Source organism: Cervus elaphus, chromosome X (genome assembly GCF_910594005.1).
Source record: "Cervus elaphus chromosome X, mCerEla1.1, whole genome shotgun sequence".
Taxonomy (NCBI): Eukaryota; Metazoa; Chordata; class Mammalia; order Artiodactyla; family Cervidae; genus Cervus; species Cervus elaphus.
This window is the reverse complement of record NC_057848.1, coordinates 179,283,556-179,306,295: the sequence shown is the minus strand read 5'-3', so window position 1 is coordinate 179,306,295 and position 22,740 is coordinate 179,283,556. Positions and strand designations below refer to the sequence as shown.

At 56.5% G+C, this 22,740-nt stretch overlaps 1 protein-coding gene across 5 annotated transcripts; it reads left to right on the top strand.

Annotated features, from left to right (window-relative positions):
- On the top strand, positions 1-20,835 carry IL3RA (interleukin 3 receptor subunit alpha). 5 transcript variants are annotated; one of them, XM_043896365.1, is made up of 13 exons: positions 1-826; positions 1,857-1,978; positions 6,329-6,427; positions 12,151-12,275; positions 12,806-12,917; positions 13,631-13,748; positions 14,044-14,228; positions 15,025-15,143; positions 16,885-16,911; positions 17,435-17,555; positions 18,952-19,051; positions 20,233-20,314; positions 20,594-20,835. In XM_043896365.1, the coding sequence occupies exons 3-13, from the start codon at positions 6,364-6,366 to the stop codon at positions 20,666-20,668; spliced, it is 1,128 nt and encodes a 375-aa protein (XP_043752300.1). In that variant the 5' UTR covers positions 1-826; positions 1,857-1,978; positions 6,329-6,363; the 3' UTR covers positions 20,669-20,835. The 5 variants fall into 5 exon arrangements, with proteins under 5 accessions (XP_043752300.1, XP_043752301.1, XP_043752302.1 ...); XM_043896366.1 differs by lacking the exon at positions 1-826 and adding an exon at positions 1,026-1,182; XM_043896364.1 differs by lacking the exon at positions 1-826 and having other exon boundaries at positions 1,231-1,978.
- The last annotated feature ends 1,905 nt before the right edge of the window (positions 20,836-22,740 follow it).

Here is a 22,740-nt window from a genome sequence, read left to right as displayed (position 1 = left end):
CACCCGCCACCCCCGCTTCTGCAGAAACTGCCCGCTTCCTACCCCACCCCATTCCCCCAGGGCGGACACGCTGCCTGGAAAGAGGTCCGCCCCGGGCTCAGTGCCGTCAGCCCTGGACTGACTGCGACCCCTCACTTGGGTCATCTGTCCGCCTCCTCCATCTCCCTGGGAACCCCGCCCCCACACCCAGCTCCTCATCATCCTGCTTCCGTCCTAGACCAAGAGGGGCCGGAGATGAGAGGCGTCCACCCCAGGCGGTCGTTGTCCATCGGGCATTCTGGAATCTCCCCAGCGCTTAGCAAGACAGTCATCATCCCCGAGGGGGATGCAGGGACCATGGATCCGACCCTTTCTCTGGAGGGGGGCGGGACACAGCTTTCGTCTCCTGGAGAGGCTACCCGGGAACCAAGACTCCTGCTCTGTGGCAGGCGGGCGGCCGTCACAGAGGACTCCACGCTGGACGGCTGCAATCCACAGGAAACCATCCTCTCCCGCAGTCCTGGGGACCACATGTCTGAGGTCCCAGGGTCCCAGGATGGTTCAAGGGGTCCCAGGACTGAGCTCCCTCCAGGAAGCCTCCAGGGGAGGGTCCTCCCCGCCTCTTCCAGCTCCTGGGGCCTCCAGGCGTCCATCCCTGGGCGGGTGGCCGCCCCCTCCCATCTCTGCCTCCATCCGCAAGCGGCCGTATCCTCTACCTGCCGGTGTACGAGGGGCCGTCTGCTCAGAAGCGCCGTGGCCCCGTGGGACGTGGGGACCACCCTGTCCCAGCTGGACTGTGTGTTACCCTCATCCTTACCCCTGCGAGAGAGCCCCGCTTCCACAAGAGGTCAGGCTCTGAGGTTCCAGGTGGGCGTGCAAGGCTTAGGCGGGGGGGGGGGGGGGGGGGGGGGGGGGGGGGGGGGGGGGGGGAATAGACAGGAGACAAGGAGGCATGTGCGACTTCCCCGCCCACGACATCAGGCCCGCTCTGATGGGGCGGAGCCCTGTCAGACTCTGCTTTGCATCCCAGATAAGATCCCCCCGACCCCCGACACACACACACCCTCCCAAGAGGTGGGGAAGGCAGACGGCTGCCCCTGGAGACGCAGTCCTGAACACCACCTCCTGGGGGACACCGGGATTTGGCGCGCATCTTGTGGCCTTCGATATGTGCCGCCCGGGGCCCATCAGGGGGAGGGAGCGGTGAGTGGGGCTGGAACCCAGGAGCTGTGACAAACACACGGATGGGTGACCCGTGTTGCGTGAGGGCAAGGAGGAGGCTCCGGGCGCCGGGAAGTCAGAGACGTCCTGGTGGGCGTTCCGGGCTGAAACGTGAATGTGGCGGACTGAGACTCAGGCAGCCAGCACGTGGGCGTACCCGGGGTCACCTCCCTGTCCCCGCAGGCACGAGGGGTCACTCCCATGGGGACCTCGACAAATGGGGGGGGGTGTCCAGGCGTCCAGGGCCCCCCCAGACATTCATTCCGGCTGGCTCCAGGAAATTGCCCAAGTCCGAGGTGGAGGGGTGGGCAGCCACAGGGGTCCTGACAAAGCAGAAGCTGCAAAGAGAAGTGAGAACAGGAAAAGAAATACTTTGAAAGAGAGAGTGTTTCTTCCAGGAAAAACCCAGAACCTTGGCCAGGGTCCTGACCCCCAGATTATAATTGTGACTCGCGGGCTGGGGAGGAGGGGCGGGATGCCAGCCGGACTCGGTCACACCCTCATGGGGTTGATGATTTTTACTTTTATTTTTTTCTGATGGGGTGGAGCCGCCCCCTCTGCCCTCCCCGCCGTCCCCCCACCCCCGCTGGAGGCTATAAAAACGTTGAATGGGGGAGAAGAAAAAAAAACACACACAAGTTTTGTTTCTCGTTCAGGAAGCAGACTGCATCACACGGCCGGGAACTCAAGCCCAGGATCCACCCCCAGGCCAGCAGGACAGGCGCCAAGCGGGGCCCGCCTGGCTCCCACTGACGTCGGACTCCGCTCTGCATCCCAGGTAAGACCCCCACACACACCCCTCACCCAAGAGGTGGGGAAGGCAGACGGCTGCCCCTGGAGACTCAGTCATGAGCACCGCCTCCTGGGAGACACGGGGATTCAGAACGCATCTCGTGGCCGCTGAGATGTGTCCACCACATCTCAGACCACGTCCGGAGTCCACCACAGGCCAGATCCAAAGACGTTATGCCCAAGAAGCAATGATGGAGGGTCTAACTAACCAATGCAGGTGAGGCAGATTCGAGCCCTGGGTCGGGAAGATCCCCCGGAGGAGGGCATGGCAACCCACTCCAGTATCCTCGCCTGGAGGATCCCACAGACACGGGAGCCTGGCGGGCTACAGTCCGTGGAGTCGCAGAGAGTCGGATATGACTGAGAACAGGGCAGGACGCTGGTTTCACCCTGGTGCGAGCCTGGATGTGTGGTGTGTCTTCACCGGTTCTGTATTTCGTGCCAGGTCTTATGGTTGAATGAATGAACTGGTCGGAGTGGCTTTCCCAGGACGAGAGGCTCCCGGTAACCAGAATGCCCAGCAACTCTTTCTGGCTCAAACTTCTGCCACCTCCAACCCAGACACGGTGGGGCTGCTAATGTCGAGAGCCCCACCGTCTCCCCCTTCCAACTCTGCGGACCCCAGCCCCAGCCTCTGGGGGCCCAGGTCTGTCCAGACAGGCCCCGTCCCTTTGTCCTTTGGGGTCAGCTGCAGATGATGACCACGTTCGTGCTATTTGGGTCTTTAAAGATGTGAGCATCTCCGGGCGAGGAGGGAAGCCTGTGGGTGGACGCGAATGTCACGGGGCTGGAGCCCTGTGTACGCAGCGGTGGGGTGGGGTGGGGCGGGGCGGGGGCGGGGCTCAGCTCACCTGAGCAAAAGCCAGGAGTGCACCGCCACCCTTCCAGGGACATCCCCGAGGGCTGTCTGCATAGACGAAGACGAGCCCCGCGGCCTCCTCATTGGATCGTGATGAATGAGAGTTGCCCAGTCGTGTCTGACTCTTTGTGACCCCATGGTCCATACAGCCCATGGGATTCTCCAGGCCAGAATACTGGAGTGGGTGGCCGTTCCCTTCTCCAGGGGAATCTTCCTGACCCAGAGATCAAACCCAAGGCTCCCGCATTGCAGGCAAATTCTTTACCAGCTGAGCTACCAGGGCAGCCCAGCAATATGGGAGTGGGTAGCTGTTCCCTTCTCCTTGGCATCTTCCTGACCCAGGGATCGAACCCAGGTCTCCCACATTGCAGGCAGATTCTTTACCAGCTGAGCCACCAGGAAAGCAACCTCATCTGATACTTGTTCACTGTTCGGATTTTGTTTTTTTTCTCTTCCCGTGAGCTTGCTACCTGGACCATTTGTTGTCGTTCAGTCATGTCCGACTCTTTGCGACCCCATGGGCGGTAGCCCTGCCAGGCTTCTCTGTCCATGGGATTCTCCCAGGCAAGAAGACTGGAGTGGGTTGCCATTTGTCCTCCAGGGAATCTTCCCGAGTCAGGGATGGAACCTGCGTGTCCTACACGGGCAGGCGGACTCTTTATCACTGAGCAACCCGGGAAGCCAGAACGCTCGTGGGCAGGGTGTTGAGCTGTCCTGGATTGCGACGCTGGGCTTGGTTGGAGGCAGCCTCCTCTCAAACTCAAACATTAGGAGGCGCCTGATGCCTCGCTTTCCACACCCGGATCCTTGTACTTCACATGGATTGCCAGGCGTCCGTGCCTGAATACCTCCCCGTGATACCAAGTCTTGGGGCTTCCCTGTTGACCTGTCCTGAGACGGAGTCTCTCCAGGCTTCCCCCCCAAGTTCAGCAAGAACTACAATAGGAGTCAGCCTCTGGGATCAAATGTGTGTGAAAGCTGGCGCTTTTGGGGGGGCGGGTGCAGAGGTGAGTCCTGGGGAGACTCGTGGGAGCCCCGGAGCGGGCTGGGAGAGCAGGCGAGGTCCTGGATGGCTGGAGTCTGGGCTGGGTGTCGTGATAGAGCAGCTGAGAAGGCCCTGAAGGATGGGGGGGAAGAGTCCCCGCCCCTCCTCGTCAGTTCCAGGCTAGATTCTCGAGGTGAGCTGCCCTCAGAGGGGGTACGTTTGCGGGAGCAATCCTGAGGCCCTGGTGAGGGGCGGCCCCCCAGTCAGGGGAGCGTCCGAGGCTCCATCTGTGTAGCCGCCCCCCCCCTGGCCCACAGGCACCGATGGCGTTTGCGTGAGTGACTCAGGCAGGTGGGGAAGGGTGGGCAGGCTCCACCAGGAGACCCCCACGGCTGGGGCCCAGGAGGTGAGGAAGGTGGACCCCCCCGGGGAAGGTTCAGGAGAGCCGGCCTGCTGAGGGGGGCGCTTCATGTGGACCCCAGGGGGAAGAATTCTGGTGGGGGTGGTGACCATTACCGTAACTGGGTCTGAGCAGGAAAGTGAGTCCGTGTTGATTTCATGCGTTTAATTGCACTTCCTTCCACTGTTTGTGAGCCTGGCATTTCCCGGTGCCGCCTGGAACGTGCTTTCTGGGCTCCTGTGGGGTGGTGCCAAGGGCGATTTATAACCCAGGGCGGGAGCGCTGTAGGGACTGGGCGATACACACGTAGGCATACAGACATACAGGTGCACACATGTGGACATGTATGCACACACACACACAAACACATGTAATGTGTGCGCACAGATGCACACAGATAACATGTCCACACACAGTACACACACACAAGCACATGCACACAGACACACAAAAACACGTGTGTGCACACAGATACATATCCATACACAGCACACACACACAAGCACATGTAATGTGTGCGCACAGATGCACACAGATAACATGTCCATACACAGCACACACACACAAACACATGCACACAGACACACAAACATGTGTAATGTGTGCACACAGATACACAGATACATATGCATACCCAGCACACACAGACACGTGTGCACACATGCAGACATGTATCTGCACAGATACACAAACACATGAGTCAGGTGTTCACACAGATACCCACAGATGCATGCGAGGCCCACAGAGGCACATGTGTGCACACATGCAGACCTGCATGTACGCATGCACACACAATGTGCACACCGAAGCACACAGATGCACACATATACATACATGCCACGCACACACGTAAACCCAGGCACTGTGTGCTCACATGCATGCATATACATAGACATAGGCATGTAGTTTGCACAGATGCATACACAAGACACATACATAGGGGCACACAGACATATTCACAGAGATACACATATGCACATATATGCATACACAGTGTCCCAACAGATACATAAACACAAGTAGTATGTGCACACAGGCATACAAAGGCACATACGTACAGTGTACACAGATGCATATATAAGACATACACACATGTGCACTCATGCATATACACACATACACACAGACATATATACACAGATACACATGTGCACATATATGCACACTCAGTGCACAGACACATAAACACATGCATGCACACACATGTGTGCACAGGCATGCTGTCTACATGGATGCGTGCACATGTGCACACATGTATGTGCACACATGTGCACACAGTGCGCATAGACATATTCCCAGAGATACACACATCCACATATATGCATGCACAGTCAAATAAACGCAAGTAATATGTGCACACATTCATATATATGCACAGACATGCAGTGTACACAGGTGCATATACAAGACACATGTACACACATGTGCATACACGCACATGTACACAGACATATACAAACAGACATACACGTGTACATATATGCACTCAGTGAACATATAAACATGTGCATACACATGCACATATAGGCATGCTGTATACACAGATACACACATAGGTACACACATGCACACACATGCACACTCAGTGCACACATGCATATACACACACGCACACAGATATATACAGACACACGCATGCACATATATGCACACTCAGCGAATACATAAACATGTGCATACACATGCACACATAGGCATGCGGTATACACAGATACGCACATAGGTACACACGTACACACACATGCACACTCAGTGCACACACATGCATATACACACATGCACACAGATATATACAGACACATGCATGCACATACATGCACACTCAGCAAAAAGATAAACATGTGCATACACATGCACACATAGGCATGTGGTATACACAGATATATACAGGTACGCATGTACACACATGCACACTCAGCGCACACACATGCATATACACACATGTGCACACATGCACACACACAGGAGGCTCCCCTCCGGAAGCAGCTCTCTGCCCTTCCGGCCGGACACCCCGGGGGGTTCGGCCCCCTCCCGCCCCCTCCCCCAGCCGTCCCCCGCAGCCGCCCACTGGTCACTGTGTCTCCTCCTCCAGCTGACGCCTGCCCTCCTGTGGGAACTGCCTCGCCCATGGCCCTCCTCTGGCTGGCCGTGCTCCTGACACTCATCTGCCGCTCAATGACCACGGACCACGGTAGGAAAAGCCGGGGGGAGCGGGGGGAGAACGGCCCCGTGCGGTGTGCTGGGGCCCCTGGGGCTGGGCTGCCTTTCAGTTAAACGGCCGGCGCTGGGGTCACGGCCGAGGCGCCTGGCCAGTGAAGGAGATAATCAGCCGCTTCCCATGTGGCCCTCTTCTCAGCCGCCTTGGCGGGTGCGTCTTGCAAAACTCGGACCTCAGAGCCAGAATGTTCGTGCTGATACGGTCACGAGGCTACAGGCAGAGCTGCTGGCGTAGCTGGGGCGCCAGGATCCATCTCTTATCTTCGATTTCCTGTCATCCTTCTCCTGGATTGGGAGACGTCTGTGGGAAAATGAAGGAGACGGGCTGAACTCTGTCCTCAGCAAATTCATGTGCTCAAGTCTTAACCAACAGGACCCCAGAAGGGGAGTTGTTTGGAAACAGTCTTCACACATGCTCTATATTATTATTATTATTATTTGACTGTGCTGGCTCTTTGTTTCAGCACACGGGCTTTTCTGTAATTTCGGCGAGCAGGGGGCCTTCTCTCTAGTTGCGGTGTCCAGACTTCTCATTGCAGTGGCTTCTGTTCTTGTGGATCACGGGCTCTAGGGCATGGGTTAAAGGACAGACTTTGGGACTTCCCTGCCCATCCAGTGGTTAAGACTTTGCCTTCTGATGCATAGGACGCAGGTTTGATCCCTGGTCGGGAAGGTAAGATTTTTGACCTTTGTGGCCAAAAATCCAAAACATAAAATGGAAGCAATATTGTAACGAATTCAATAAAGACCTAAAAACTGGTCCACATGAAGAAAGAGAATGAAAAAAAAAAAAATGATGCTTTGGGGGCAACCCCATACTGTTCTTCTGACATTCCTCATGGAGATTTAAGGGAGGTGGGGGCCAGACCAGGGTCTCAGGTTCCCAGGATCGTCACTGAAGATGGTGGATAGTGAGCGGTTCACAAAACCATCGTGAGACTCCTCGGGGGTAACAGTCGATCAAGACGTGAGACCGGGTGATGGAGATTGTCACGCCACGCACCCGTCTCTGACAGTCTGGCTGATTTTGGGTGGCAGTTGTGGCTGACGGAGACCATTCAGAGTGGCGGTTGCGGGGTCTTGCCAGCTGCTGCAGGAGAGGTCCCCCCGGGGGACACCCATGCCCTCAGCCGCCCCAGGTACAGAGATTGTGCGTTGCTTTGGCTGCAAGCCCGGGGATGCTGGTGGGATTCAAGGAGACACGGTGCCCACCAGGCAGGCGTGTGCCCTGGGGAGGGTCTGCAGTGGAAGCCCATCCCGTGCAGACTTCTCTGGCTGATCAGCAGACCCCGCACAGGGGCCGAGGGGGCGACGTCCACCTCGGCCTCCTGTCCGACCCCCACTGCATGCAGACGGGGACCAGGCTTTGGGCGACAGACGGGAGCAGAGCCAGGCCAGCTGCTCAGCACAGATGCCCTGTGATTGCGTCAGACAGGGTGACCTGCCTGTGGTGACAGCCACGACGTTGCATAACCGGGAGAGGTTTGCTCCTTGCGCAAACGGTCGTGGAATGGAGGTGGTGTGTGCGGCTGTGTACGTGTGTGTGTTTGTCTCTCTGTGTGTGTGCGCATATGTGTGTACATACATATACACACACCCATACATGTATGTGCATGTTGTGTGTATACATGTGTGTATGTGTGCCTATATATATGGATGTGTGTATGTGTTTATGTTTGTCTGTATGTGTATGTGTGTGTATGTGTGTGTCTGCATGTGTGTAGTGTGTGTCTCTATGGATACGTGCCTGTAGGGATGTGTGTGTGTGTGCATGTTAAGATGTTCATGTGTGTTGTGTGTGTGCATGCATGCATGCATGCATATAGATGTATGCATGTGCATGTGTGTATTGTATATGTATGTGTGTGCGTGTGTCTGTATACGTGTGTGTACGTGTGTGTGCATATGTGTGTATACACATATGCATGTGTGTATATGTGTATGTGTGTGTTGGGGGCCTATGTCTCCCTAGGGGCTACTGACTTATGCAGCTTTGTGTTGCTTTAATAAAATACCATAGTCTGGAGGATTAAGTGACAGATTTATTTATCATAGCCCTGGAGACCAGACGTCTGAGGTCAGGGTGTCCCAGGGCTGAGCTCCCTGCAGAGGCTCCAGGGGAGGGTCCTGCCCACTTCTTCCAGCTTCCGGGGGCTCCGGGCATCCATCCCTGGGCCGGTGGCCGCCTCCCTCCCGTCTCTGCCTCCGTCTCCACGTGGCTTCTCCTCTGTGTCCGTGTCTCCACTCTTCCATGTCTTACAAGGACCAGTCATGGGTTTAGGGCCACCCCCATCCAGGAGGAAGCTCATCTCAGACCCTTCACTCCATCACAGCTGCAGAGACCCTATTTCCAGAGAAGGTCTGATTCTCAGGTCCTGCAAATTAGGTCTTCAGTATGGTTTGTGGGGGAGGATGGAGAGACCAGCGTTCATTCCACCCCAGCTGGCTCCATCACCTCGGAGGACGAGTGTGTAGAGGCCTCCCAGGGAGGTTTTCCAGGGACCGCAACTGCAAAGACAACAGGTTGCTTCTGTCCGTCTCTTTGTGCTGAAATCAGTCCCGAGACTGCGGCTGGTGATCAGAGGGGCTGGGAGATGCAGGAGCTCTAGAAGGGGAGGGGGCTCCCTTCACGTCTCGGGATGCTGCCCCCCAGCACGTCCTGCCTCTTGTCTGGCCCCACTGTTCTGGGGCGCGAGGCTGCCGCCACCTCTGGGATCACGTCAGGCCCGTGGGTGAGGAGGGGTCACTGACCACAGGCAGGAAGTGACCTCCTCTCTAGGAGACAGTGAAGGAGGCGGGCTGCAGGCTGCAACAGTATAAGGACCCACCCTTCAGGCCCTCCTAAAAATACAGCCTTGGTGAAACTGCGTTAGAGGGGCTGTGGGTACAGGAGGCAGAGGAAGAGAAGGCAGCCCTGAGACCGCACACATGTTCGTGTTGAGTCATACGGAGAAGTGGTTCGTCTTTCACCGCCGAGTCTTAATTAGCGCATGGATTTTTCATAGCTTTATCTACGGGAGGGTCGTGTTCTTCCATTTCTAGTTTGCTGAGAGCTTTTCATCTTCACGGGTGTTAAAATGCTGTCGAAATATTCAGAAAAGAAAAACAAAAGTTGGGACTTCCCTGGGGGTCCACTGATGGAGACTCCGTGTTTCCAGTGCAAGGGACACGGGTTTGATCCCTGCTCTGGGTCCGAACGTTCTGCATGCCATGTGGTGTGGCCAGAAGAGAAACAATAAATGAAAAAAAAAAGTCAAAATATTTCCTGCTTCTGTTGAGGAGACTGTCACTTTTCTGTTAGAAAGGGTGAATTATAGTGATGGTTAAAATAAACTTGCATTCTTAGAATAAGTGTCTTGGGTCAAGAGGTCTTACCAGGTTGATGTGTTGCCCTATTTTATGTACTCACATTTTGTAAAGGAATTTTGTATCTATGTGATAAGGCATATTGGTCTCTAGTTTCAGTTCAGCTCAGTCTCTCAGTCGCGCTGACTCTTTGCGACCCCGTGGACTGCAGCACGCCAGGCTTCCCTCTCCATCACCATCTCCGGGAGTTTGCTAAAACTCATGTCCATCGAGTCGGTGATGCCATCCAACCGTCTCATCTGTCATCCCCTCCTCCTCCCGCCTTCAATCTTTCCCAGCATCAGGGTCTTTTCAAACGAGTCAGCTCTTCACATGAGGTGGCCAAAGTATTAGAGTTTCAGCTTTAGCATCAGTCCTTCCAATGGACACCCAGGACTGATCTCCTTTAGGATGGACTGGTTGGATCTCCTTGGAGTCCAAGGGATTCTCAACACTTCTCCAACACCACAGTTCAAAAGCATCTGTTCTTCAGCGCTCAGCTTTCTTTATAGTCCAACTTTCACATCTATACATGACCACTGGAAAAACCATAGCTTTAACTAGACAGATCTTTGTCGACAAATAATGTCTGTGCTTTTTAATATGCTGTCTAGGTTAGTCATAACTTTTCTTCCAAGGAGCAAGCCTATTTTAATTTCATGACTGCAGTCCCCATCTGCAGTGATTTTCAGTTCAGTTCGGTTCAGTTGCTCAGTCGTGTCTGACTCTTTGCGACCCCATGAACCGCAGCACACCAGGCCTCCCTGTCTGTCACCAACTCCTGGAGTTTACCCAAACCCATGTCCATCGAGTCGGTGATGCCATCCAACCATCTCATCCTCTGTCGTCCCCTTCTCCTCCCACCCTCAATCTTTCCCAGCATCAGGGTCTTTTCAAAAGAGTCAGCTCTTCACATCAGGTGGCCAAAGTATTGGAGTTTCAGCTTCAGCATCAGTCCTTCCAATGAACATTCAGGGCTGATCTCCCTTAGGGTGGACTGGTTGGATCTCCTTGCAGTCCAAGAGACTCTCAAGAGTCTTCTCCAACACCACAGTTCAAAAGCATCGATTCTTTGGCACTCAGCTTTCTTTATGGTCCAACTCTCACATCCATGCATGACTACTGGAAACACTATAGCTTTGACTAGAGGGTCTCTAGTTTACTTTTATTATGATTATTCATTTATTAATATTATTTATTTTGGGCTTCCCTCGTGGCTCAGACAGTAAAGAATCCGCCTGCAATGTAGGAGATCCAGGTTTGATCCCAGGGTAGGGAAGATCCCCTGGAGAAGGGAATGGCAACCCACTCCAGTATTTTTGCCTGGAGAATCCCATGGACAGAGGAGCCTGGCGGGCTACAGTCCATGGGGTCACAAAGAGTCGGACACGACTGAGCCACTGAATGGAACTGAATGGCTGTTTTAACAGACTTTTCTCTTACTTTCACTGTCTGCCATTTATGGCACAACTTCGTTCTGGAATATTTATTTGGGTCTTAGTCGTGGCACTCGGGTTACCCTATAGTTGTGCCGTGTGGGCCCAGAGGCCCCAAAGCATGTGAGATCTTAGTTCCCTGAGCAGGGATAGAACTCACGTCCCCTCCACTGGAAGGCGGATTCTTAACCAGTGGACCACCAGGGAGGTCCCAATGGGACGATTTCTAAGCCCTGATGCTTCTGGTCACGGCCAACACATGACTGCCTCTCTGAGCGTCTAGTAACATTTTATCAGGTGCCATCCTGTAAAGGCTGGGTTGGGAAAGGTCTGCTTTGCTTAAAGCCTTCTTTAAAGACGGTTGGGCTTCCCAGGCGGCCCAGCAGTAAAGAATCCTCCTGCCAACGCTGGAGATGTAAGAGACGTGGGTCCCATCCCTGGGTTGGGAAGATGCCCTGGAGGAGGGCCTGGCAACCCACTCTAGTACTCTGGCCTGGAGAACCCCATGGACAGAGGAGCCTGGCAGGCTGCAGTCCACGGGGTCGCAGAGAGTCGGACACGACCGAAGCGACTTAGCACGCACGCACGCCGTGTTGCTTTCGGCCGTAGAGCAAAGTGAATCAGCCGTTCGAACACAACTTTCTTTGACGTGTGTGGCTGAGAAAGGTACATTTCCTAACAGCTAGGATGGGAGAGGTGACCTGCTTTCCTGACGTTCCCTACCGTCCCCCACCCCACCCTGCCACTGTCGTTGGTGAGAAGGTGGGATCACTAAGATGCTACAAATTCTTGACTTTGAATTTGTACAGATTCGTGGTTGCTCCTGGCAACCGCGTCTCCGCCTAGAACTCAGCTTCCCAAAGGCTGAGTCCGCAGAGACAGTTTAAGCGTTCTGTGTCTCTCTCCCACTCTGTAGCCATCTCCGATCCAGACCCAATTACGAACTTAAGGATAGATCCACAAAGAAAAAGATTGGTCTGGGAGCAGCATGGGAATGTTTCCAAAATTGCGTGTTACGTCAATTCAAAACCTTTAACAGAGGTAAGCCGTCTTCCCTGGACTTAGCCTCACAGAGACATGGGTTCCACCCTTGGGCCCAGGGGTCATTTATGGACACCACGGCTCAAGACATCCGCAGTGGTACCTCCTGGACGGGATTGGTGTGAAAAGGGGCTGAGATACTGCAGCTGGACAGACAAGCCCAGTTGAAAGTGGTGGTGTTGTTCAGTTGCTCAGTTGTGTATGATTCTTTGTGACCCCATGAATCACAGCACGCCAGGCTTCCCTGTCCATCACCAACTCCCAGGGTTTGCTCAAACTCATGTCCATCGAGTTGGTGATGCCATCCGACCATCTCATCCTCTGTCGTCCCCTTCTCCTCCTGCCCTCAATCTTTCCCAGCATCAGGGTCTTTTCCAGTGAGTCGGCTCTTCCCATCAGGTGGCCAAAGGATTGGAGCTTCAGCCTCAGTCCTTCCAATGAATATTCAGGACTGCTCCCCTTTAGGATGAACTGGTTGGCTCTCCAGGTGGCTTGATTTTATTGTGAATAAATGGCTTCATCTCTCTCAGGCAAAGGGAAACCAATGCACTCTTGGGGACTTGTCGTGCGAAGTAAAAAACTACACCGTGAAGGTGATGAAAGGTCAACCGTTCTCTGCTTGGATTCAGTATCCGAAGCAAGGTGAGGGGTAGACACTCTCTTGGGGTTTCGTTTGCTTTTGATCACCCGTTAGCATTCCGAATAGCAAGATGATGACTTTTAACTTGGATGGATGGGTCTGTAGTGACGTAGGTTTGTGGGAAAAAGGCCATTTCTTGAGAGACCCTTGGACTGCAAGGAGATCCAACCAGTCCATCCTATAGGACATCAGTCCCAAATGTTCATTGGAAAGACTGATGCTGAAGCAGAAACTCGAATCCTTTGACCACCTGATGCGAAGAGCTGACTCACTGGAAAAGACCCTGATGCTGGGAAAGATTGAAGGCAGGAGAAGAAGGGGATGACAGGGGATGAGGTGGTTGGATGGCATCACCGATTCGATGGACATGAGTTTGAGTAAGCTCCGGGAGTTGGTGATGGACAGGGAGGCCTGGAGTGCTGCAGTCCGTGGGGTCGCGAAGAGTCGGACACGACTGAGTGACTGAACTGCACTGAACTGATGTTCAAATTCGTGTCCATTGGGTCCTTGAGGATTGACCGGTTAGCTCTCCTCGCCGTCCAAGTTAATGTCCACTGAACAGCACAGTGACTCCGTGGTATATACGTATATTCTTTCGCATGACGGTTTTCCCCGGAAGAGTGGATGCTTTTCCCCGTGGTCCACACAGCCGGACCCTGGTGTTTATCGAGGAGCTCACTTTCCCGCCTCCTCCCTCTTCTTTGTGAACCCCAAGGCAACCCCCGGGCGGCTGCGGACAACCTGACCTGCCGGGTGCACGACGTGGATCAGCTCAGCTGCAGCTGGGCGGTGGGCAAGGAGGCCCCGGCGGACGTGCAATACTATTTCTGCCTGAAGCATGCCCTGTAGGTGTGGCTGGGCTGCGTCCCCAAGCCCCGCCCCCCAAACCCCAAGGGCGGGGTGGGGCGGAGCTTCGGGCGAGGCTTTAGGGGCGGGCCTTCAGGGGCGGGGCTTAAGGGCGGGCCTTCAGGGGCGGGGCTTAAGGGCCGGCCTTCAGGGGCAGGGCTTCAGAACGGGGCTTTAGGGGCGGGCCATCAAGGCAGGGGCGGGGCTTCCGGGGAGGGGCTTCCGGGGCGGGGCTTCAGGGTCGCCCCCGGACCCGGCCCCAAGCACCGGCTACCCCTCTAGGGAGACGTGGCCGTGTCCGAAGTACATGCAGAACCAGCAGGGCGTCAACGTCCAGTGCCATTTTGACAGCATCTCCCTTAAACCTCAACTTCAAAGCCACACTCTGTTCCGTTTCCTGGTGAATGGTACCAGCGGTGGTTCCAAAATCCCCTGCCGCGAAACGCTTCACAGATTACAAGAAATTGGTGAGAAAACGTGAGAACCTCCTTCACGTGCCCCCCACCCCCCACCCCCGTTCCTTGGCTTTGCAATGCTGGTATCTTGTGGCGGAGGGTGGGGCAGGGTACCCCACCCTCGGAACCAAAGGGTAACCTAAGGGTAACACCAAGGGTCTTTGCTTTCAAGACCCTTGTAACCAAATCCCTCAAGCTGGGGCGGCATGTGTTACTCGCTCAGTCCTGTCCAACTCTTTGTGACCCCGTGGACCGCAGCGCGCCAGGCCTCCCTGTCCATCGTCAACTCCCGGAGCTTGCTCAAACTCATGTCCATCGAGTCCGTGATGCCATCCAACCATCTCATCCCCTGTCGTCCCCTTCTCCTCCTGCCTTCAGTCTTTCCCAGCATCAGGGTCTTTTCCAGTGAGTCAGTTCTTTGCATCAGGTGGCCAAAGGATTGGAGTTTCAGCTTCAGCATCAGTCCTCCCAATGAATATCCAGGACTGGTTTCCATGGGCTCTAGGGCGCTTGGATTTCAGTCGTTGCAGCTCATGGGTTCGCTGGTTCTGGCTCCCCAGTTCCAGAGCACAGTCTTAATAGTTGTGGCCCACAGGCGTAGCTGCCCCAGGGCATGTGGGATCTTCCTGGACCAGGGATTGAACTCCTGTCCTCTGCACTGGCAGCTGGATTCGTATCCACTGGGTGGATCCACAGGGAAGGAAGTCCTAGGAGGCCTGTTTTGAAAGTATCTTCAGGAAACAATATTTTGTTTGTTTGTTTGCTTTTCATGTGCTTTACTCATAGAATTTTTTTTTTCCTCCCCTAGAAATATTAGCTGCCCCGAACATCACAAAAACGTGGTGTAACAAAAACTACTCGTTCATGGAATGGGAAGTAAAGAGTCTCTTTACTGAAGACCTCAAGTATGAACTTGAGATACAGAAGGTAAGCATGCCACCTCCCAGGTGGGCGTCTCTTGTGGTCTGATGCCCCAGACTCTGGAGTTTTGTGGGGAGTCAAGCCGTCTAAAGAAAAGAGGAACCATGAGATAACTGAGCGGCAGCGAAACCCGAAGCGTTTGGTTGTCTGGGACTTCCCCGGCCATCTGTCAGTTAAGACATCCCGTTCCAGTGCGGGGGGCGTGAGTTCAGTCTCTGGTTGGGGACCTAAGATCACATGGACCTCGAGGCCAAAAAAAGAATAAAACAGAAGGTAAGAGAGAAGCAATATTGTAGCAGATTCAGTAAGGACTTTAAGAATGGTCCAGGAAAAAAAAATTGAGACAGCAACAACAAAATAAGCGTTTGGGTGTTTGAAGGACAACGCTGACCTTGGAAAAGAAGTCAGAACGTGCAGGAAAGTTTTCTGCCATGTTTGGGGTGGAGGAGACATGCTCAGCTGTCGTTGTGCAGGAGACAAATGACGTGATAGAAAAAGACAAGGCTGAGACAGACACTGGGGAAACCCTCTGATCGCAGGTCACATGCACGCGTCTGAGCTAACTCCGTTCAGTTGTATCTGACACTGTGACCCCATGGGCTGTATCCCGCCAGGCTCCTCTGTCCGTGGGATGCTCCAGCCAAGAATACTGGAGTGGGTTGCCTTGTCCTCTTCTAGGGGATCTTTCTCACCCAGGGATAGAATTCGCGTGTCTTATGTCCCCTGCACTGGCAGGCAGCTTCTTTACCACTAGCAGCACCTGGTCATATGTCACAGAGCCTGCAGTTTCCGTGCGAAAAATGAAATCCTTCCTCCCCACCAAAGATGGTACCTCGGTGTTCACAGAACCTACGTGTATAATGGTCCTCAAGTTTGACACCACTTGAGGGATGGGATGACCGAAATATGGCCACAGAGTGGAATCCTATCCACCAAGAACCAGAGCGCCCTATTTTACAATAGCCTGGAAGTGGCAGCCACCTAGATGTCCATTGACAGAGGAATGGATAAAGAAGCTGTAGTACACATACAGATGATGGAATATTACTCAGTCATGAAAAGGAATGCATTTGAGTCAGTTCTAATGAGGTGTGTGAACCTACAGTGTGTTATACAGAGCGAAGTAAGTCAGAAAGAGAGAAACAAGTATTGTATATTAGTGCCTGTATGGGGGAGGAGTTTGGCTCAGATGGGACAGAATCTGCCTGCAATGCAGGAGACCTGGGTTTAGTCCCCATGTCAGGAAGACCCCCTGGAGGAGGGCATGGCAACCCACTCCAGTATCCTTGCCTGGAGAACCCCACGGACAGAGGAGCCCAGCGGGCTACAGTCCACGTGGTCACAGAGTCGGACATGACCAAGTACACACACACAGACACAGTGCGTGTATATAAATCCCAAACTCCTAATTTGTCCTTCCGCCAGGTACTTTTCCGTTCATTGATACATTATTCTCAATTATCTCTATTTATTATTTTTATGGGCTTCCCTGGTGGCTCAGATGGTAAAGAATCCGCCTGCCAGTGCAGGAAACCCAGGTTCGTACTCTGGGTCCGGAAGATCCCCTGGAGGAGGGTATGGCGACCCACTCCAGGATTCTTGCCTGGGGCATCCCATACGTATGACATCTGTGATTTCTGTTCAGTGAGTGATTAGCGTCGGCTTTTCTGTGACCGTGAAACCGCTTGGACCAATGAGCCTTTCCTGGGTGTGGATCAGCCTCCCATGCTCCACTGTTCTCTTACAGGGCACGGACCTCCCCTACAAAAAGGAGGTGGGTATCCACCCTGCGTGGCCCCCGCAATCTGCCGTCTCAAGCACAGGCTCCTTATTTGAATCGGTGTCCAGACCCTCTGAGACGAGGCGCCCCAGCGCACGGGCCAGGCGTTATCACCTATGCACCCCCGCTTCGCGGCTAGATCCCGGGGACTTGCTGACCCCATCGTCACGCCCAACTAACCGCATCTAACCCACAGAGGCGGCCGTTCCCGCGGGCAGTCATGAGTGCCAGTCGAGAACCCGTCTCCGTCGTCTCTGTCTCTGTCTGTCCCTCCCGTCTCCGCCTCCGTCTCCACGTGACTTCTCTGTGTCTGTGTCTCCCCTCTTCTGTGTCTTATAAGGGTCCCGTCGTGGGGTTTAGGGCCACCCCCAGCCAGGAGGGACCTCATCTCAGACCCTTCACTCTATCACCTCTGCAGAGACCCTGTTCCATAATAAAGGCGTCTTCTGAGGCTCTGAGTGTCAGCCACAGATCTGCAGGGGTCTCTCCCCGCTGTCTGCTTGCTTTTCAACTGCAGACGGAGCTCAAGACCTTTATGTTGAGGAACCCAGGACCCTACACGGTGAAGGTCAAGGCCATGGACTCCATGTTCTTCAGGAGAAGACCGCAAGGCCAGTGGAGCGCCCCGCAGCACCTCGGTGAGGGGGACGCCCCTTGCGTCTCTCCAGGGGTGGGGTGTGTGTGTGTTGGGGGCGGGGGTCACGGAGGCAAGGATCCCTGGCAGCCAGCAGCCTGCCAGACACTCTGACCATCACTGCTCCTTGATGCACCTGCTGGAGGGAGAGGAGACCGTCCACCCACCTCGGCCTGGTTCCCCAGACAGGGCTCCAGGGACCATGGCTGACCCGCGAGGGGCGGGAGACAGGAGATGGTCCCGGGGAACCAGCCCTGCCCCACCCACCCCACCCGCCCCACCCAGCCCATCATACATCATACGGGAGGTGTGGACTGCTAGCGGGGGTCTCTGTCTCCCTCCAAAGTTGCCCTGGGGACGGGTTTTCCTCTGCAGTTAGAAGGCTTTCCTCAGGTGACAGCTGCTGGGTGTCCTTGAGCTCTGCTCCAAAGCCCCACCTCCTCTCAGGCCCCAGGCCACATCCCATTCCTGACCTGACCCAGCAGGAAAACCTGGGGCACCAGGCTGAGCCGTGAGCGTGAGTGTCCTGGGGCGTGGAGGGGGGCGGCTGTAACAAATGACCACAGACAGGGCTTAAGCAACAGACACCCACCCTCCCGAAGTCCTGGAGACCAGACATCTGAGGTCAAGGGGTTCCCAGGGCTGAGCTCCCTGCAGAGGCTCCAGGGGAGGGTCCTTGCCGCCTCTCCCAGCTTCTGGGGGCTCCGGTCGTCCATCCCTGGGCTGGTGGCCGCCTCCTTCCCATCCTTGATGGACTGTGTGCCCAAGTTGTTCCATGGAGATACGCAAGATGCGCGTGGAGACGGCCATCGCCTAACCTCTCAGAAGATTTTTAATGCATTAAAAAAAAAAAAAATCCAAAGGGATGTGAGAAATCCGTGATGACCATATATTAAATTCAAAGGCTGACGCAGGGGCGCACCCAGGACGCCACAGGGAAGGAGGTGGTGATGGTTCGCCTGGGAAACAGACCAGCCCAAGTGGCGCGTGCTGTGAAAGCGTCAGTCGCTCAGTGGTGTCCCCAACTCTCTGCGACCCCATGGACCGTGGCCCACCAGGCTCCTCTGTCCATGGGATTCTCCAGGCCAGAATAGTAGAGTGGGTTGCCATGCCTTTCTCCAGCGAATCTTCCCGACCCAGGGATCCAACCCGGGTCTCCCGCGTGGCAGGCACATTCTGTGCGCCAGACTCCATCTGGTGGTCAGTGGCGGGGGCAGGGGGCAGGTAGCGGTATTCTGGCGACTTGGGAAGGATTCCCGCGCGGCGCGGGCAGCGGGCTCAGGTGGCTGATGTCCGCGGGGTGGATCGCGCTCCTGGGTGCGGCCCTGCGTCCCCAGCCCCGCAGGGAGGCCTTGTCCCGGGCCCCGCCCGACGTTTCCCGCCCGCCCCTTCTTCCCTAGACTGTGACCGCAAGGACGCGTCCTTCCCGCTCTGGCTGGTGTACCTGCTGGCCCCGCTTGGGGCGCTGCTCCTGGTGGGGCTCCTGTTTCTCTGTCGCAGGTGAGCCCCGCAGGCCCGCCCTCCCCCGGTTTGCGCTCCGGAGGTTTTTTTCTGGAGGGGGGCACGGGCAACCCACTCCAGTATCCGCTATCTGGAGAATCCCCACGGACAGAGGAGCCCCCCTGAGCGGCTAACACTTTGTGGAGCGCGATCTGCAGGCCCGGCGGCGCGCGCTCCCGCCCGGACCCGTGCGCCCTGCGTCTTGGCCGCGGAACGCGCGTGCCCGGCGTCTCCGGCCGCCGCTTCCAGTCTCCCCAGCGGTCTTGTATCAGCAGGACCCTGGTTTCCCCTGTCTGTTCTCTGCCCCCTGCAGAAGCCAAGGAGCCCAAAGTCCACAGGGTACCATCCTCGGGGCGCGGGGTCCCTGCCTCCGCGGGCCCCCAGTGCGCGTGGGGCGCGCTATCTGCGGCCGGGCTCCGCGGCCGGTCCCCTGTCGCCCCCCGCACTGTGCTCCCTTCACACCTCGCCGCGACGCCGTTGGCCCCCACCCCGCCGCCCTCCAGCAACCTCCGCACTGGCCTCAGGGAGCGCTCCCGAGCCCAGCAGACAGGCAGCAGGCGGACGCCGGCGGTGTGCGGCCCTTTCAGCCCTGACCGCGCCCCCGCGGTGCCTGCCAAACGCTGCGCGCTCAGCCTCATCCGTGCGCCGCCCTCGGCCCACCTCCGGGGCTCGGTGCGGCTCTTGCCTCGTGAAGCTCCTGGTTTCACACACACACACACACACACGGACACACCCAGAAACACGTAGACACACACAGACACACACGACCCCATATATAGACAGAGAGACACACACACACACACACCGCCTAGCCAGGGGCTAGGGTTGGGAGTGGATGGGCCGTAGCCCCAAAGCAGGGGGACCACCCGCTTCCCGTGGACGCCACTGGGAGCGGGAGGTTGCCATGGTGATGGGATGGGACGGCCTCCATGGTGATGGGTTGGGGCGGCCTCCATCCTTACAGGATCTCGGGGGAGGTGCCGAGGAGGAGCTGATTTCGCTGCCGCCACTCTACTAAGGCTCCGATTTCTGTGTCCGGATGGTGGGGGGCGGGGGGTGGGAACGAAGACTCCGTCCCAACGGAGGGCGGAGTCCGAGTGCTTGCAGGCCGCGCTGGGCCCTCTGGGGGGCGCCGCGGTGCCGCGCGGGTTTCACACCCACACATCCTCTTCTCCTCCGAGGTGGCCGGTGATGCGGAAGCTGTTCCCGCGTGTCCCTCACGTGAAAGACCCCATCGGCGACAGCTTTCAGAATGAGAGGATGGTACGCGCTGCGCAGGGGCTGGCGCGCGTGGCCGGGTCTGGGGCCGCGCGCCCCGCCCGGGGATCGGGGCTGGGGGTGCACTTCCCGCTGGCTGCCGGCGGTGGCCAAGCATGATGGGCAGGGGAGGTCGCCCCCGAGGCGCGGGTCTGGGAGCCCCCTGCCGAGGTGGGGGGTGCCCTGTCCCGGATCCCTGCGCTATCCGAGGTTTTCCGGGGCGCACTTGCCGCTCCCGTACCCCACCCCGCACCCCCACTCACCCCCACCCCCTGCGCCCTGCAGGTGGCCTGGGACCCAGAGCCGGAGAGCCAGGAAGACTGTCCCGTGGCCCAGGTGCAGGTGTTGGGGGAAACATGAAACTCATGCAACCCGGGGCTTCATTCTTCTGCTGGGGAGGGCGCACGGCTGGGCCGGGTTGGACGCGGACGTTTGCTGCACGGCTGAGGATGGGAAAGCCTGCTGCACCTGACTGGGGGATTGCCTTCCTTGTGCTTATTTCTCAAATAAACTACTTTTTGACCTGTCACGGGCCCCCTGGAGGTGGGGGGGGGGGTCACCCCGCAATGCCGCACAGCGCCCTGGACACCCCCAAATGTCCACTGTGTTGGCTGGCCTGGTTTCTCTTTAAATGGTTCCATTTCCCATTGTGTGTTAGTCGTCCATTTCCCCTTTTAAGCCCCTTAAATCACTTAATTGAGAGGTGTACACACACACACACAGCCCCCCACCCCCAGCTACAAGGTTAAATCTGTGGGACAGGGGGCAGGTAGACTTGGGAGTGCAGACCTGCCCCAGTCCATGGGGTCAGAGTCGGACAGGATTGAAGTCACACACACACACACACACACACACACACGAAAGGATTTAGCCTACCCCGCCCCCCACCCCCAAACACGGGAAAGGACTTGGCCTACCCCCCACAGGAACTCAGGGCTTCTCAGGAGGGACCTCGGATCTCTTTAGTCTTGTTCACACACTAGAGTTCTGGCTGCAAAGAATCCACCCCAAAGGCAGAGGCGGGGTTGCCAAGCCTGAGGGAGGTAAGCCAGCTGAACGTGCCCCTGTGGTTATTCCACTCAAGGTGCTGAAGGCACCATGTCCAGGATCTGACCCCCGCCGTCAGCACAGGTCTGGGCTGACAGGTTCCTGACTCGGTCGGTCCGCCCTAGCGGCTGGGTCGGAAGTCGGGACACCCCGCCTGGCTCAACCCCCTTCGGCGAGTGCGGGCTGGACTCGTTCCAGCGTGGGCTGGGCGACCTTGGGGACAGCTGGCTCCAACTTCCTGTTCTCGGAGTGACCTCACGCTGCTCTGCAGATTATCCAAGCCCTGCCTTTCAAGGACATAAGCCAGCTTGGGGGTGAGGGTTGTGGTTGGGCTGCGACCTGCAGATGACCCCCAACCGACCTCTCCAATGTCACTGGGTGCTGGCAGCTGAGTGGAGCCAGGGGACACCTCTGTGTGCAGCCTCCTGAGGGCTCAGGCTGGTTGATGACCCCCCGGACACTCTCCCCAACCTCCACAGACACCCCGAGGCGGCCTCGGAGCCCACCCCACGCCCCCTACAATCACATGCCACGACCCTGACATCGGCCTGGTGGACTGTCCCTGCAGTGAGCAGTAGGGCTCTGGTTTCGGCAGGAATACTTAGCTGCGGGGGGTTGGCGGGGCAGGTGTGTGTCTTAAGTCCATCAGTGATGGCTGACACCCCGTGGACTGTAGCCGGCCAGGCTCCTCTGTCCAGAGGATTCTCCAGGCAGGAATACTCGAGTGGGTTGCCATGCCCTCCCCCAGGGGATCTTCCCAATTCAGCGAGTGATTGAACCCGGGTCTCTGGCACTGCAAGGGCGACAGCTGAGAGCCTAAAAGTTGGTGAACAATCTGCCTGCAATGCAGGAGGCCTGGGCTGGGGAGAGCCCTTGAAGAAGGAATTGGCAACCCACTCCAGTGTTCTTGCGGGGAGACTCCCACGCACAGAGGAGCTTGCGGGGCTTCAGCCCATGGGGTCACAAAAGACTTAGCAACTACACCACCACCACCAGGGAAGCCCCAGGGCGCCCACCTTAGAGGGCATTCCCGGGAGCCCTGGGCACGGGTGGGCCCCACAGCTGCCACCACCTTGGGGGTCCCGTGTGGTTAAACCCCAGCTACAGCTGAGAAGGCTGAGCACCGAAGGACTGACGCTTCTGAACTGTGGTGCTGGAGAAGCCTCTTGAGACTGCCTTGGACTGCAAGGAGATCCAACCAGTCCATCCTAAAGGAAATCAGTCCTGAGTGTTCACTGGAAGGACTGATGCTGAGGCTGAAACTCCAATACTCTGGCCACCTGATGTGAAGAGCTGACTCATTTGAAAAGACCCTGATGCTGGGAAAGATTGAGGGCAGGAGGAGAAGGGGACGAGAGAGGATGAAATGGCTGGATGGTATCACC